This window comes from Cyprinus carpio, chromosome B3 (genome assembly GCF_018340385.1).
Source record: "Cyprinus carpio isolate SPL01 chromosome B3, ASM1834038v1, whole genome shotgun sequence".
NCBI lineage: Eukaryota > Metazoa > Chordata > Actinopteri > Cypriniformes > Cyprinidae > Cyprinus > Cyprinus carpio.
Genome location: NC_056599.1, coordinates 6,061,075 through 6,078,688, shown reverse-complemented (window position 1 = coordinate 6,078,688; position 17,614 = coordinate 6,061,075). Strand labels below are relative to the sequence as shown.

Sequence of the window (17,614 nt, the reverse complement as noted above, 5' to 3'; positions counted from 1 at the left end):
CAGTACTGGCGAGTCTCAGAAACTAAATGCGTTAAAAAACAAACATAGGCCTATTTATTGAAGACAGACGATAAGACATTAAATATGTTAAATAACTTGTTATTTCAAGTCATTTAACTCAAGTCCGAGTCAAGTCTCAAGTAATGAATATCAAGTCAAAGTCAAGTCAAGTCTTTTATGGATATTTGTCAAGCAAGTCTCAAGTCCGAAAAATTTGCGATTAAGTCTGACTCGAGTCCCCCACCTCTGCTTTTCAGAATTTAATTTAATTTACTCATTAATTATTTATTTTGTTTTAAATTTGAATGGACAAATACACACAAAGGTATTGTATATCAAAATATACTATAAACACAGTCAGACATGTCTTAATTAAATCCTGGAACGTTGTGTGATTTTTTTTCTGAAATATTTCACTAATAATTCACTCCTTTTTCTTCTCTAATCCTCAATCACGAAGACTGTTGATGAGGCTAATTTTAATTCCTTTTCATTTATCTGTGGAGATTGTATTTTTTTATTATTTATTTTTTTCAAAGGAAAACAAAACAGCGCACCTTATAGACACATGTAATTCCAAGAGGGTCTGGCTGCAGATTGCACTTGCACTCTCAGACTTGCATTCTCAGACACTTGCGCTTCCGCTAGTGACATCACTTGCAGTCTTTATTTTATATTTTGTTCTATTTAATTATTATTTTTTGTTGGATCTCTCAACATTTTACAACAGTAGCCAGGTGTTGAAGACAAGTACTTAGGACTTTTAGTACTTTTACGGTACTAAATTAGTTTTAAATCGTTTAATCACCACAGCATCTTGTCTCCATTGGCAACACGCATTATTTGTGTCGACTGCAAGTGACGTCGCAGGTAGCTGAGAGTGCAAGTGGCGATTGCAAGTGACTTCATAATTTAGTTTCTTTTTTCTTGTCTTCAACACCTGGCTACTGTTGTAAAATGTTGAGCGATTCAAACAAAAAGTAATCAACAAACAGAACAAAATAAAAAACTAAAAAAGACTGTTAGTGATGTCACTAGCGGAAGCGCAAGTGTCTGAGAATGCAAGTCTGAGAATGCAAGTCTGAGAATGCAAGTGCAAGTCTGCAGCCAGACCCTTCTCTGTAATTTTGCGAATTATTTCCATTCTCTCGCCGCTTCACTCTCCAGTCCAGCGGGTGGCGCTAAAACACGTACGTTTGTTTGCCAAACTCCATACAACCTCAGAGGAAGAAGATCAGTTTCACCGCGGTCTGTGTTTTGTTTTGTTGTGATACTGGTTCAATACAAACTGTTAGAATGTTGTTATTGTAAATAGAGAAATACAGTTTTTGAATCTGGTCAGTAAATACCTGTAACATTCTCATCCTTCAAGTTTTGAATCAAGCAGGAATATCTGGAGGAGTATCATCTGAACTGAGATCTGCTGCCGTGAAGATGGAGTTTGTTAAAGAGGAGAGTGAAGAAGAGAACACGAGTGAACTAGAAACCTGGAGAATAAAATACGAACAAACAGAAACCTGGAGAATAAAACACGAACAAACAGAAACCTGCAGAATAAAACACGAGGAACCAGAAACCTGGAGAATAAAACGCGAGGAACCAGAAACCTGGATAATTAAACGCGAGGAACCAGAAACCTGGAGAATAAAACACGAGGAACCAGAAACCCGGAGAATAAAACACGAGGAACCAGAAACCCGGAGAATTAAACACGAGGAACCAGAAACCCGGAGAATTAAACACGAGGAACCAGAAACCCGGAGAATAAAACACGAGGAACAAGGAGGTTGGTGTTTATTATTCATTAATCTGTAAATGCGAATGAGCTCTGCTCGCGCTGGTATGCAGAATGCAGAACGTTATGCTTCAAGCAGTGGCGGCTCGTCAGGGAGGCACATAGAGCTGTATTCAAGTCCAGCTTTGTCGAGTCCAAGTCAAGTCCAAGTCCAAAATGTTCGAGTCCAAGTCAAGACCGAGTCCAAAGAGGTTCGAGTCCAAGTCAAGTCCAAGTCCAACAGTTTCGAGTCCAAGTCAAGACCGAGTCCAAATGAGAGAAAAAAGGATCCCCTTCAAGACCACATACTTAACTAATGTATGTGATGCGAGAAACAGCATATTTCCTATTCTAAGAAAATAATTTTACATTATTATTTGTAATGATCAAAAAGCATGTGCAAAGTAAGAACTCTGTAGGACAGGGGTCTCCAAACTAGATCCTGGAGGGCAAGTGCCCTGCAGACTTTAGCTACAACTGGCCTTAACACTATCTGGATGTTTTCTGGTGTGTCTAGTAAAAGCTTGATTAGCTGGTTCAAGTGTGTTTAATTAGGGTTGGAGCTAAACTCTAAAGGACACCGGCCCTCTAGGACCGAGTTTGGAGCTGTAGGGTCAAATTATTTTTATGTACTTTATTTACATTTTATTTACTTTATAATGCTGCTGTTGCTGACATTATGTCTGTGGTCAAAAATTAAAATGACTGATGCCTTGGCGCAGCACACACACGCAAAGCTCGGGATATGACAAATGCGCGCAGTTAAGGCTAGAAGGGAAACGTTTGGCTCTACTGGGCATGCACACATAAATACAGCGAAATTTTTGTCATACTGTACTAGGGCTTGTCAGAAACAATCGACTACTCGAGCATGTATTAAACACAATGCATACAAAGAGTTTGCAAGTGGTGAATTTTAGGATTACAATATTGCGTGGAGCTGTTACTTTCTATGACCTTATCTATGTTGCATGTAAAAATAAAATATGTAATGTAATAATTAGGCGTGTGCCCAAAGACTAATACCTGGATAATGGCTTCAAAAATGAATCACGGACAAGGAATAATTCTGCCTGAATAATTGGCTGGCACAGTCCGGTGTTTGCTAGATAACAGTTGAGTCATGTGATCAGCGCAATAGTATACACAGACCTCTAAAGTCACGAGTGTGAAGTGAATGAATGTAAACTTTATGAGTGAAAAAAGCGCAAATCATACACCGCATTAGTGTTTCCTCTCCGTGCATCTCTCAGAAATCAGAGCTTGGCAGGAGTAATATCACCTATAATAATACATCATACACGTTATACTATTATTTGTATATATTTAAAAGGCAATGATTTAAACCTTAGGCTACGATATGAAACGAATGAATGAAACAAGCACAGCGCGCTCACCAATCAAACAGCCGCGTTGCGCTTCTCAGTCTCTCAAAAACCAAACCAGTTCTCTCTCAAAAGTAGGCTTATAATCAGCGTAGATACGGATACATTTTCTACTTGTCCTACATGTTTGCATCTTTATCTTTTGCTGGTTTGCGCGGCACACGCACATTTGTTAAGTGAAGTTCACTAAACATTAAGACTCGCTTAAAGAGTTCTGCGTAATGAAAATGTGCGCATTGAATGGATTCAGTCGTGTTCAAATGATCACTAAATGTTTGTCATGACATCTCTCTGCTTGCATGATAAATATTATTTTAGAAATTAATAGTTATTTTAGTTTAACACGACATACTTGTTCAGTGATAACTATGAAAAAAAGATAAGTCATAACGGTCTTGTCAAGTACTGTACGACGTTGTATCCGAATGCAGATACGAAAAATGTTGTGATTGCTACAAATACTGGCTGTTACATGTAAATTTAAATATGTAATGTCATAATTATAAAGTTTTGCAAATTTACATATGTAATTGTTGCATAAGGCTATAAATTAATAAGCGTTTATTGATAAAAAAAAAAAAACTATTGAATGTGTTTTCATTTACAGTAGCATGAACCACGAGTAGTCGAGTAACTCAAGTATTTTTTAAATAAAAAAATCGACTAGTAGAAATCAGTAGTCTTGCAACCCCTATACTGTACAACATTAATAAGTATTTAAATGTAAGGCTACCTAGGTGTAGACATAAATAAAACACAATCTAACAGGTAGAAAATTAAATTAGAAACATCTAAACTTTTCAGAACGCAGCAAGTGGGCCGCTGGTCATGCACATCCTTTCCCGTAACTAAATTGAAAGCTAAGCCAAGATGGAGAAACAGCTGATCATAGCTGTACAAGGATAGCCATTTTTAAAATGAATTTATTAGCAGAGCTACTGCAAGGGATTTTTAGTGCTGGAAATCCATTTATTCTTTGCTGAAACTTCTGCGTCTTCATGGAGAGCAGGTAGGCTAATGGTTTCTTAGCAACAGCAGACGCCACTAGAGCGCAAGCATAGAGCGCAGGCTACAGTGTGCTCTGGAAAAAAGGAGAAAGCGGCGCGCCTAGCGTTTTCCACACGTTTTCAGTCGCGACATGCAAATGTGCTTTTGTTTTGAAGGAGAATTTTTGTATTTTATTTATTTTATTTTATTTATTTATTTTTATTTTTTTGCTGGACTCGGTCGAGACCAACGAGAACATTTGGCGAGTCCAATGACCAAGTCCGAGTGCAAACACCAACGAGTCTGAGACAAGTCCGAGACGATAGAAAAATGTCTCGAGTCCAAGTCCGGACTCGAGTAATACAGCCCTAAAGGCACACCCTCCCCAAAATTTTGACGTGAAAACGAGAGGAGGACTATTTAAACTTAATAAAATTCACAATTCATTTCAGTTAATGTCTCAGAATTTGTATTTTTTGTTTGTAATTTCACAGCTGTAATACCATAACGTGTTACTGAAGTTGGAAAGCGCTGCTTTTCTATCGCGAAAGTGCTGAATCTGCTGATATAATTACAAGCACTAGCTGATAGAGGAGGGGAGGGGAGGGGAGGCCGGGGGAGAGTTGAACTCTCTTGCCTCAGTTGGTAAAAAAAATAGCCAATCACCACTGAGTGTTCACTTTCAGCGCTGAGAAGTGTTGAGAAAAGAAACCTCGTAGAGGAGTCTAGCCTCCCTTCTGGTATTAACCAATCATAGAGATTTACGTGATATTAGTTTGAACGTCTCGCGCTGCGCTCATAATGATAGTACTTATGATGAGTAGCAATATTGAATATTTGATCGCCAACAGATTTACCAAGCTGTCATTCAAACAGTATATATACAAATTTAAAAAAGGGAAAACACAAGCTGATATAGGCTATAGCACTCTGCTTAATTAAATAGCACAACAGGTAGCTCTCTTTTAACGCAGACTTTTTAGGGATGAATGTTTGCTTCAAGTGATAGGTCAGGTAAGTCGAATTATATTATCTTGTTGTATGTGTGTCGTTTTCTTTACGTTTTCTGGCTAAAAGCAACCAAAACGCCATTTTAAAGTGGTTAAGCAAATAATAATATTAATAATCGGCAGGTTCCCAGACCAATACAATTAGTGTGCCTCCTCTATTTTAAAACCCACGAACCGCCACTGGCAGATTTGTTATAATGGGGTACTTTTTTTTCAATAATAGGCATGTTAGATAACTTTGTAGTTGATCAAAGATTTGATAGTTATCCTTATAGAAACATGGGATTTTTGATTTATGATGTTTTAAAAAAGAAATGTAAATGTAAAGTATTCAGGAATGTGTAATTCATATTAAAAAAAAGCATCAAAATGATTAAAATTAAAAACTAAGAAACCCTGAGGAATTATGATGAACCCTGAATCTTCATTAATAATGCTGACAGTTATAAACCTTAAAGCAGATTTAGATTTAATTTACTGAAAATAAACCATTCTTTTATTTCAGAGATGATTGAAAAAAACAAGGAGAATGAAGAAATGAGTGAAGTTGAGGAGAAAAATTATGTCAAAACTGGAGAGAAACCCTTGAGTTGCTCTCAATCCAAAGAGAAAGATTTGAAGAAAATTACAGCCAATAAATCTTTCATCTGTACTCAGTGTGGAATGAGTTTGACGAGCAAATATAGTCTTGATGTTCACATGAGAGTTCATACTGGAGAGAAACCATTCACTTGTGATCAGTGCGGGAAAAGTTTTTCACAATCATCACACCTCAAAGATCACATGATCATTCACACTGGAGAGAAACTGTACAAGTGTTCACACTGTGACAAGAGATTCAGTCAGTCAGGACACCTAAAAACACACATGAGGATCCACACTGGAGAGAAACCATACACTTGTGATCAGTGCGGGAAGAGTTTCACAATAAAAGCACACCTTACAGGCCATATGAGAGTTCATACCGGAGAGAAACCATTCACTTGTAATCAGTGTGGGAAGATTTTTACACAATCATCACACCTTAAGATACACTTGAAGATCCACACTAGAGAAAAACTGTACACATGTGATCAATGCGGGAAAATGTTTTTGAGAGCTTCAGACCTGAAGCAGCACATGAATGTTCATACAGAGGAGAAGCCACATTCATGTTATTTGTGTGGAAAGAGTTTTTTATGTCTACAAAGTTTGAATGTACATCAGAAAATGCATACTGTTATGAGAGAGTACATGTGCTTTGAGTGTGAAAAGACTTTTACTTCAGCAAACTGTTTAAAACGGCATGAGATGATTCACTCTGGAGAAAAACCTTATAAGTGTTCACACTGTGACAAGAGATTCAATCAGTCATCAAGTCTGAAAAGACACGAGAGGATTCACACTGGAGAGAAACCGTATCCCTGCACTGAATGTGGGAAGTGTTTCAATAATTCATCTGCTTTACACAGACATACAAAAAACATTCACAGATCTTCAGATTTGATGCTGCCTTCTCACCAAATGTGACACAATAATAAATCAAGTAATAAAAATATTATCTGGATAAATCAAGTCATTGCAAGCGACATGACAAAGACACATTATCTAAAGTTTTTACAGTGAATAAAGTTTATCTTCATCTTCAAAATCAGCAGAATCAACTGTGAGATTTGGGCCAGTTCTGGTTTATTCAGTTTATTCATTGCTGAAATTGGGCCTTCCTTTGGCTTGCTTGTGGCCCAAATCTGGGAAACAGCAGCAGACCGCCCAAGTGCCATCATTCCACGCGGTATGTGGGCCAGATGAAAGTGTCAAATATTATCAATAAACTGCCAACATTAAAATAAAAGTCATGCTTATGACTGGTTTTGTGGTCCAGGGTCACATAAATGATTTTGGCAGATCAGCTCCTCCCAGTGCAACCACATCATCAGTGAAACCTCCTCCTATTGTAATTACATCATCAGTGAAGCTCGTCTTGCACTGTAGTTCAGCAATTAATGCTGGAATATTGTCATCATTTTTCAAGTAAAGAGGAGCATCAAAACATCTGGAAGAGCTGAAATCTGCAAACACTGAGTTTATTAAAGAGGACAGAGAGAAGATGAGAGCTCCAGAACCAAACATAGTGAAGATACTGAAGAACAAACATGCTGGTGTTTATTCTTCATTATACTACAGGGCCGTTGAATGCTTGAATTTGATTGGCTGACAAACGTTCTGAGTTATGCAATTATTTTCTGGGAAACACACGGCGAACATAGTTCCAGGCAGCTCTCTTGACCGCATTACAGTTCCATATCTCTTTGCATAGTAAACTGTAATAACTGAAATTACAGGACTGACAAAAACAACAACATGACAGACGATTTTCCGAAATGACATTTCTCACTAGCAAAGTAATAAAAGTGCTGTTTAGAGATGCTGCTGCAGAACACTTTTGAGGGACGCACAGAGGTAGCCTAATTTACACAAGTTTTATCTGTCTCTTTCTTTCTCTTTCTCTGTGTCTCTGTCTCTCTCGCTCTCTTTCTTATAACTTCATTAATAACTGCATTAGAATGCTATCAACGGTTCAAGCCTCCATTACCAACTTTAAAATGACGTTTTGGAACCAGCAAATGAGGCGTTGGATGAGATGCGGAAGAAATAATCCTATTCACAAAAGCGATTTAAGTACAAAAACTGGACGAATCCCTTTAAATATATCATCTGTTCGATGTCTTGAGGTGTGGTAACCGTAGTATAAGCGGAATAATTGACTCTGGGCTGTTGAATTATTAGAAAATGCACATGCAAATGCGAGGTGTAACGGTGTAACTCCGCTTCGCGTCGTGGCCGCATCACCACCTCGGGTGTGCATTATTTTTCTAATAATTAATTGGCCCGTCATCAATTATTCCTTGCATATACAACTGTGTATTTGTGTATGACTGTTAAATAAAGTCTTTTCAGAATTGAATCATGTGAATATGTTGTAAGATATAATGTGATATATGAAATAATACTATTTTGATATATGGCACTCTAGTTCTTATATTTTTCAATATTCTGCAATATATGCATGAACCATGTATAGCCATATATTGATACATATAAAATATATATTTAGCAATAAGACAGAAACAATACAGTAGGCTACTACATAACTTTATTGAGAGACTCATTCCTTTTTATTAACACATGGGTTTACATACAAAATTATAGCAATAAGCAATTCTCTACAGATTCAGGCAAATTAATGTCCACATTTAATCATTCAGCAGACACTTTTATCCAAAGTGACTTAAATAAGCAATCAAACCAACAAAAGAGCAATTATATGTATGTGCTGTGATAAGTCTCAGTTAGCCATGTAGCAAGTTTATATAGTACAAATGTATTTTCACATACATTTAGTAGATATTAACAATATTAGATTTACAATATATATTAATATATACACACACATGTATAGTCATAGATTACAGGATATATACATAAATTTATGGATATAAATGACAAAATATATTTGTCAGATTTGGTTACATATATAACATACATGTTCCCATATAAATGTTAATATACACATGTGGTCAGATTGTTGGTACCCTCTGTAAATATGATTAAAGAAGGCTGTGGAAATCAATCTGCATTGTTAATCCTTTTGATTTATTATTTTTTTTTAAAAATCACAAAAATCTGACCTTTTTCATTGGAGAATAAGAATTTAAAATGGGGGAAATATCATTATGAAAAAAAAATGTTTTTCTCTAATACACATTGGACACAATTAATGGTATCCTTTTATTCAATACTTTTTGAAACCTCCATTTGTCAAAAAAAGTGTAGGAGTTTTCTCCTATAATGCCTGATGAGGTTAGAGAACAGCTGACAAGAGATCAGAGACCATTCCTTCATCCAGAGTCACTCCAGATCCTTTAGATTCCCAGCTCCATGTTGGTGCTTCTTCTCTTTAGTTCATCACTCATTTTCTATAGGGTACAGGTCAGAGGACTGGAATGGCCAGAACAGAAGCTTGGTTTTGTGCTCAGTGACCCATTTTTGTGTTGTTTTTAAGGTTTGTGGTTGGATTATTGTCCGGTTGGAAGATCCAAACATGGCTCATTATAAGATTTCTAATAGAGTCAGTCACTTGGTATTTGATAGAATCAAAGATGCCATGTCTCTAAACAAGATGTCCAGGACCTCCAGCAGAAATATAGGCCCACAACATTAAAAACAGCAGTATATTTCATTAAATACTGTATATTTCAGTATATTTCATCACCAAACCCATCTTGAGTGTTTGTTGCTAAAAAGCTTAATTTTTAGTTACATCTGACCATAGAAGCCAGTCCCATTTGAAGTTCCAGTTGTGTCTGATAACTGAATATGCTGGAGATTGTTTTTGGTGAAAGCATTTTCTTTTCTTGATTTTTTTTTCTTTTTTTCTTTTCTTTTCTTTTCTTGAAGCCCTCCCAAACAACATATGGTGATATATGTGCTGTTGGATCATATTTAAAAGGTGCTCCATCCCTGGAGAGTCTTTAGCATTCGATATAGACACACGTCCTCTTCCAGGCAGATTCATAACATTTTCTGTTGATTGAAATTCTTAATTATTGCCCTGTTGGTGGAAATGGGAATTTTCACTGCTCTAGCTGTTTTCTTAAAGCCACTTTCTAATTTGTGAAGCTCAATTATCTTTTGCTGCACATCAGAAATATATTGTTTGGTTTTTCTCATTGTGATGGGTGATTAATTTGGAATTTGGCCTTTGTTTTGTCTTCCCTCCTATTTATAGTTCTGTGAAACAGGAAGCCATGGCTGAATTTTTTATGTTCATAATCACACTGGTGTGCTCAAAATTGTGAATATATTTCAGATATATTTTACTCTTAAGAATTTCTAGGGGTGCCAGTAATTGTAATTGTGACCAACATGTATTTGAGAAAAACATTTATTTCATAATGATATTTCCCCCCAAGTTAAATTCTTATTCTCCAATATAAGGTTAGATTTGTTATTTTTATATATATTTTTTAAAGAAAAAATCAAAATGATTAACAAAGCCCATTTAGTTTCATATCCATTTATTTTCACAGCCTTCGTTGATCATATTTTCAAAGGGTACCAACAATTCTGACCACGTGTGTAAAGTAGGGGTGGGCGATATAGCCTCAAAATTATATCACAATATTTTCAAGAATCTTTGCAATATTGATATTTATGACAACACAATGAAGGGCATTTTTCATCCTTTTCCAATGAGCTACTGTCATTAATGACAGACCACCTAATTTGAAGTGTAAATCTATTGTCAAAAGGTGGCAGAAGAGACCTGTGTAAGAACATTCTTCAGAGGTTATAACCGGTGCCGGCCAGTAGGGTTGTGGGGCCCTAGGCAAGATAATAAAAAGAGGCCCTACTAGTGTAAAAATTGTCATAGCAATTTGATGAGTAAAGAGAAAGCACATAAAATGGCAATTTCAATAATTAAAATGTGTAATAAGTGTAACACAGCATCAAACATACATATGTAAAAATATATTTTTTTTAAATTAAGTGCAAGTGAGCTTGAAAAGTTAAAGTAAATAGATATACATGAAACACAAATAAATAAAAATAAAATATAAATTAATTATACACAAAAACTAAATAAAATAAATAGAGCATAAACAAAACTAGATAAAAAAAGTTTGTCAAAATTAAAATGTTTTAAGTTTGATGGTTTTTAGTCTGAAATATTTTGAAGTTTAAAGTAGTTTTAAGATATGAGATAGATAGATAGATAGATAGATAGATAGATAGATAGATAGATAGATAGATATGCAGCTGAATACCAGTGTGGTTGCCAAGGTGTAACTATGCGGTTGCTAGGGTACTTGGGGTGGTTACTAGAGTGGTTGCTAGGGTACACAGCATGGTTGTTAGGATGTTGCTATGCAATTTTTAGGGTACATGGGCTGGTTGCTAGGGTGTTGCTAAAAGGTTGCTAGGGTACCCGGGATGGTTGCTAGGGTGTTGCTATGCGGTTGCTAGGGTACCCGGGGTGGTTGCTAAGGTACCCGGGGCAGTTGCTAGGGTGTTGCTATGTGGTTGCTAGGATACCCGGGGTGGTTGCTAGGGTGTTGCTATGTGGTTGCTAGGGTACCCGGGGTGGTTGCTAAGGTGTTGCTATGCGGTTGTTAGGGTACCCGGGATGGTTGCTAAGGTGTTGCTATGTGGTTGCTAGAGTAATCAGGGTGGTTGCTAAGATGTTGCTAAAGTACTTGGGGTGGTTACTAGGGTATTGATATGCGGTTGCTATGGTACCCGGGCGTTTGCTAATGTGTTGCTATGTGGTTTCTAGGTTGGTTTGGATAGTTGCTAGAGTGTTGCTATGAAGATAGATAGATAGATAGATAGATAGATAGATAGATAGAAATAGTCAGATGATAGATAGATTAGAAATAGTATATGGATGAGTTTCAATGAGTTTGAATGGGTTAGAAATAGTACATAGAAGGGAAGTTTGAGTCTCAAAGGATTCTTGGAGTTTAATTTTGAATTTTGGTAGCAATATTTTCCTATACCCTCATTTCTTTCAGCAAACACTCAGAATAAAGAGAGATGATCTGCTGATGATCTGAATGTCTTGTTGAATTAGTGCTGAGCCTGAGGATCATCAATATTAACAGAGCTACTGAAAATACTCTTTATTTCATGTCAATAGTTCGTTTTCACCACACTTCAATTATTATACTGTATAATGTCTTCAGATCTCCTGAAAATTGACACTTAAAGCTAATTTCATTAGTGTCAACAGACTGAGGGGATTTGTTGGTTACAAATATCTACATTTATTTCAATTTTAATGTTTTTCTTACAATTATTTATATCCTATCTGGAAGAATTAACACTACATTTTTTTTATTATGTTATCCATTAGTATAAAAATGAATTCAGTAACTATAATATATTTTTGATCTTGGCAGATCAGCTCTGCCCATTGCAAAAACATAATCAGTGAAGGTCCTCCCACTGCAATTCAGTAATAAATGCTGGAATATCTCCATCAGTTTCCAAGTGAAGACGAGCATCAAATCATCAGGAAGAGCTGAAATCTGTAAAGACTGAGTTTATTAAAGAGGCCAGAGAGAAGATGAGAGATTCAGAACCCTGCAGAATCAAACTGAAGAACTAACAGTTTGGTGATTATTCTTCATTAATGAGGCTGTCAGATAAGTTTTAATTTATCACATTTGTTTAACACTCTGAGTAAATTACTTTGTTTAATGTTAATGTTAGAAAGTGTTCAAATGCTTATACCTTTGTTCTAATATAAACAACTGTATTTGTGTATGACTGTTAAATAAAGTCTTTTCAGAATTGAATTTTCTCATGACTTATTTATTTTGTTTTGAATCTGAAAGGATACATACACACAAAAAATAGTATCAAAATATGCTTCTAAACACAGTCGGTCATGTCTTAAGTCCCAGATATTTAGAAGGACACATAACAAAATTATGTTCCATACGAGTCGATCATTTTAATTTATATTTATGTTATTTTATTTATTTATTTTTGTGCAGATCGGCTTTTTTATAGGAAAACAAATCTGTGCACCTTATGCACACCGTATTATTTTCCTCCTCCTGCCGCTTCACTCTCCAGTCCAGTGGGTGGCGCTAAGACACATATGTTTGTTTCCCAAACACCATTAAACCTCAGAGGAAGAAGATTAGTTTCACTGTACTCTCTGTTGTTTTGTCTCGAGATGTTGTTTCTGTAAGTAGAAAAATACGGTATTTGAATCAGGCCAGCAAATACATGTAATATTCTCATTCTCACAGTCATGACTAAGTTTTGAAGCAAGCAGGAATTTCTGGAGGAGTATCATCTGAACTGAGATCTGCTGCTGTGAAGATGGTGTTTGTTAAAGAAGAGAGTGAAGAGAACACGAGTGAACCAGAAACCTGGAGAATAAAACACGAGGAACCAGAAACCAGGAGAATAAAACACGAGGAACCAGAAACCAGGAGAATAAAACACGAGGAACCAGAAACCTGGAGAATAAAACACGAGGAACCAGAAACCTGGAGAATAAAACACGAGGAACAAGGAGGTTGGTCTTTACTCGTCATACATCTGTAAATGCTAATGAGCTCTGCTGGTATGCAGAAGCATCAAGCAGTTTAAGATGTGTTGTAATAGGGGTACTTTTTTCAATAATATGCATGTTACATAATTATGTAGCTGATCAAACATTTGATAATTATCCTTATAGCAGGGATAGGCAACTTTGGTCCTGGAGGGCCACTGTCCTGCAGAGTTTAGCTCCAACCCTAATTAAACACACCTGAACAAGGCAATCAGTGTTTTTGGGATTACTAGATAGATACAGGCAGGTGAGTTTTTATGAGGGCTGAAGCTAAACTCTGCAGGATAGTGGCCCTCCAGGACCAGAGTTGCCTATCCCTGCTTATAGAAACATGGGATTTTTTTATAATGTTTTAAAAATAATAAATTTAAGATCAATATACCACATTCATGAAACGTTTCAGGTATGTATAATAAAAAAAAAAAAAAAAAAAAAGAAATGCATCAAAATGACCAAAATTAAAAATCAAGAAACCCTGATGAATTATGATGAATCCTGAATCTTCATTAATAATGAGGACAGTTAGTGTCAAACAGATTTGGATTTACTTTATTGAAAATAGACCATTCTTACTTTTATTTCAGAGATGATTGAAAAAAACAAGGGGAATGAAGAACTGAGTGAAGCTGAGGAGAAAAATCTTGTCAAAACTGAAGAAAAACCCTTGAGTTGCTCTCAAACCAAAGAAAGAGATTTAAATAAAAGAAGAGCCAAAATATCTTTCATCTGTACTCAGTGTGGAATGAGTTTGATGAGCAAATATCATTTTAATGTTCACATGAGAGTTCATACGGGACTGAAACTGTTCACTTGTGATCAGTGCGGGAAGAGTTTCTCACAATCATCACACCTTAAGGATCACATAAACATCCACACTAGAGAGAAACCATACAAGTGTTCACATTGTGACAAGAGATTCAGTCGGTCAGGAAATCTGAAAACACATGAGAGGATCCACACTGGAGAGAAACCGCACACATGTGATCAGTGCGGGAAGAGTTTCACAGTAAAAGGATACCTTTCAGTACATATGAGAGTTCATACTGGAGAGAAACCATACACATGTGATCAATGTGGGACGAGTTTCTCACAAGCAGGACATCTTAAGAATCACATCAACATCCACACTAGAGAGATACTGTACACATGTGATCAGTGCGGGAAAATGTTTTTAAATGCTTCAGCCCTAAAGCAGCACATGAATGTTCATACAAAGGAGAAACCACATTCATGTTATTTGTGTGGAAAGAGTTTTTTATGTCTACAAAGTTTGACAGAACATCATACGATACATATTGGTGTGAGAGAGTACATGTGCTTTGAGTGTGAAAAGACTTTTACTTCAGCAAAGTTTTTAAAACGGCATGAGAGGATTCACTCTGGAGAGAAACCGTACAAGTGTTCACACTGTGACAAGAGATTCAGTGATTCATCAAGTCTCAAAAGACATGAGAGGATTCACACTGGAGAGAAACCGTATCACTGCACTGAATGTGGGAAGTGTTTCAATCGTTCATCTGCTTTACACAGACACACAAAAAACATTCACAAAAAGTAGATCATCTTCAGATCCAGCATTTTCAGATCTGATGCTGCAATAATGCATCAGGCAATTAAATATTTGTCATTACAAGTGACATGACAAAGAAACATTATCTAAAGTTTTCACAGTGAATAAAATTCATCTTCATCTTCAAAAGCAGCAGATTCAACTGAGATTCATATCAACTCAATGATGGAGTTTCTTCCCAAAGAACAATTTCAAAAGTCTTATTCTTTTATATAATTTTGCTTTTTTATAAGCCAAAAAATTTATTTATATTATTCACATCCTGTCATGTAGCTTTGCAACTGATCGTTATTTGCTAAAATCTGTTGTGTCTTGAGGAATTTATGGCCGTTTTGTGCATGTGTCTGTTAAGTCCACATGACTGTAGTAATCCATTATTATAAGTTTACACCACTGACTGATCTATAATAGAGAACTGGATTGCTGATGTTATAGAAGTGAAGCCACAGTTCCGTCATATTGCTATTCCCTAGTGCTCCCATATATTCTGTTGAATTAACAGTAAATTGTAATTTTTTTATGAGAAAACCACCAAATGATTCAGCTTTTTTATATCTGAAGTATCCCTGTATGTTCTTATAACACAAACATGCTTCATATAAAGGTTTTATTTATTAAAATTTGTTTCATGTTGGGAATTTCCCCTGCCTATTAAAAAAAGTATCATATTAATTACAGTATCAAACATCAGATTAACATGATGAACATCAGATTGCACTGTATTTTATGCAGGCCCGGCGCCAGAGGCCCCCATGTCTGTTGATTTCTAAAACGCAATGGCCAATCAGAGGAGTTTAGGTTGGAATCCACACACTCGCCGCTACAGTTACCGTTTTTTGTCCAGTCCTTGGTTCTATCATGCTCGTAACTTTTTTCTAACAAAGACATTAAAAAAAGTTTCATCGTGTGGTCACGTTCGTTGTTGTTTTTTTGTTTTTTTTTGGAACTTTGTGAAATCGTGATGAATGAGCGATTGTTTTTAATAAATTTGAAGGGATTTCTGTATAATTTAAGTGTTTTTGTGAACATATATATACTTTAATAACAAATAATTGTAACACTTTACAGTATGGTCCGATTAGTTAATGTATTAAAATGTATTAACGGTTTAGTTAATTATTGTAAAGTGCTACCTAAATAATATATTTCGAGCGTTCACTTGAAAATATTACAACCCCATGGATGTGGGGTACAAAAACTACCTTACCAACTATTAATAAGCAGTAAATTAGTTAAGTAAGGCAAAAGTTGTAGTTAATATAGAATATGTTCCCTATACTGTATTGCATCGGTTTTCAAACCTGTCCTGGAGGACCCCCTGCTCTGCAGAATTTGTATGTTTTTGTCTTAATAGCTCTCATCCTTCTCCCTGATGGAAGTATAGAGAAAAGGGAGTTGGCAGGGTGAGTATCATCTTGTAGGATCTTAAGGCCTTTCTGATGAATACGGGCCTCGTAGATCTCACAGATGGGGGAGAGTTTGCAGCCAATGATTTTTGAGGCTGTATTAACTATCCTGTCTAGCTGCAACCTCTGCTGGACAGTAGAGTTGCCATTCCAGACAGTAATAGAAAAAGTAAGGACACTCTTAATGGCAGCCAACCACTAGCTCCTTAGTTTTGGAGACATTTAACTCTAAGTTGTGCTAGTATAATTGGTAATCTGCTTCAGACCCTCCCATACCCCTCTATTGTCATTAGCCTCTAGTTTGCTTTCCAGCTTGTGCCTATAGTCAGCCTTGGCCTTATTAACAGCTCTCTCAAAGTCATATTTAGCTGCCTTGAATAAATCTCTATCCCCACTCTTATAGGCGTTATTTTTATTTTCCAAATCTCTCTGCTAAACCATGGCTTATTATTGCTGTGTACAGTCACTGTCTTTATAGGCACACATACATTTCCAACAAAATTAATATAGGCATCAACCACCTCAGCAAATTCATTTAGATCACAGCATGACTCTTTAAAAACAGACCAGTCTGTATTATCAAAACAGTCCTTGAGTGCACAGATAGCTTGAGAAGACCCTTGTTAAACAACCTTAGTTTTTGTTTTTACAGATTTTAATTTCTGACGATAGGCAGGGATCAAAAGGACATTATTATGGTCTGACTGCCCCAAGGGAGCCCAGGCTACTAGCAATAGTACAATAACACTGATCCAATACTTTATCATACCTGGTGGGTACCCGAATCTGCTGCTTAAACCTGGGCAGAGACCACTTCAAGTTGACGTGGTTAAAGTCCCCTAGAATCAACACCGTAACATCCGGATAAGAGTTTTAAATGTTCATGATGTGAGCAGAAAGTTGTTGGGCTGCCTCAAACTCAGTAGCTTGAGGAGGTATATAAACAGCGACCAGTATGATAGAAGTAAAATCCCTTGGTAGGTAAAACGATCTGCATGTTATAGTAAGCGTCTCGAGAACTGGAGAGCAGGCCTGTGCGATCACTGTTGTGTCCGTGCACCGCCTCTCGTTCACGTAAAAACATACACCGCTGCCTTTGGCCTTCTGAGAAGCCTCGGTGCGATCGGCGCGGTGGAGGGGGGAGCCGTCCTGGTTTACTGCCGAGTCAGGAATGCCAGCGCCAAGCCAGGATTCTGTAAGACACAAGATGGAGCAGTCTGCAATGACCCGTCTCGTATGTGAAGGAGGGCCAGCCTTTTGTATTTTATCTCTTTTATCTGCCCAGAAACGTAATCCACTCGAAAACATAGCACTAACAAACATATCGACAGACAGAGCAGCACTATGTTATGGTAATAAGTAAGATATATAT

General features: G+C 36.6%; 2 protein-coding genes and 1 pseudogene across 3 annotated transcripts in view; 2 read left to right on the top strand and 1 right to left on the bottom strand.

The window, feature by feature from the left end:
• LOC122136721 overlaps positions 1 to 17,614 on the bottom strand; it is a 690,060-nt pseudogene that overhangs the window by 203,541 nt on the left and 468,905 nt on the right.
• The window catches only part of LOC122136724 (gastrula zinc finger protein XlCGF46.1-like), a 184,000-nt gene that overhangs the window by 44,343 nt on the left and 122,043 nt on the right, over positions 1 to 17,614 (top strand). The window lies entirely within an intron of this gene.
• LOC109094654 (gastrula zinc finger protein XlCGF8.2DB-like) lies at positions 1,732 to 15,743 on the top strand. 2 transcript variants are annotated; one of them, XM_042721251.1, is made up of 2 exons: positions 1,732 to 1,786; positions 5,662 to 6,951. In XM_042721251.1, exon 2 carries the CDS (start codon positions 5,664 to 5,666, stop codon positions 6,663 to 6,665), a length of 1,002 nt encoding a protein of 333 aa, XP_042577185.1. In that variant the 5' UTR covers positions 1,732 to 1,786; positions 5,662 to 5,663; the 3' UTR covers positions 6,666 to 6,951. The 2 variants fall into 2 exon arrangements, with proteins under 2 accessions (XP_042577185.1, XP_042577186.1); XM_042721252.1 differs by lacking the exon at positions 1,732 to 1,786 and adding an exon at positions 14,074 to 15,743 and having other exon boundaries at positions 4,485 to 6,556.

What these genes read in the sequence shown, in the direction of transcription:
- LOC109094654 (XM_042721252.1), top strand. Translation starts at nt 5,664, where the DNA reads ATGATTGAAAAAAACAAGGAGAATGAAGAAATGAGTGAAGTTGAGGAG. An exon ending in CACACTGGAGAGAAACCGTA is followed by an intron (nt 6,557 to 14,073) that starts TCCCTGCACTGA and finishes ACTGAAACTGTT; the next exon opens with CACTTGTGATCAGTGCGGGA.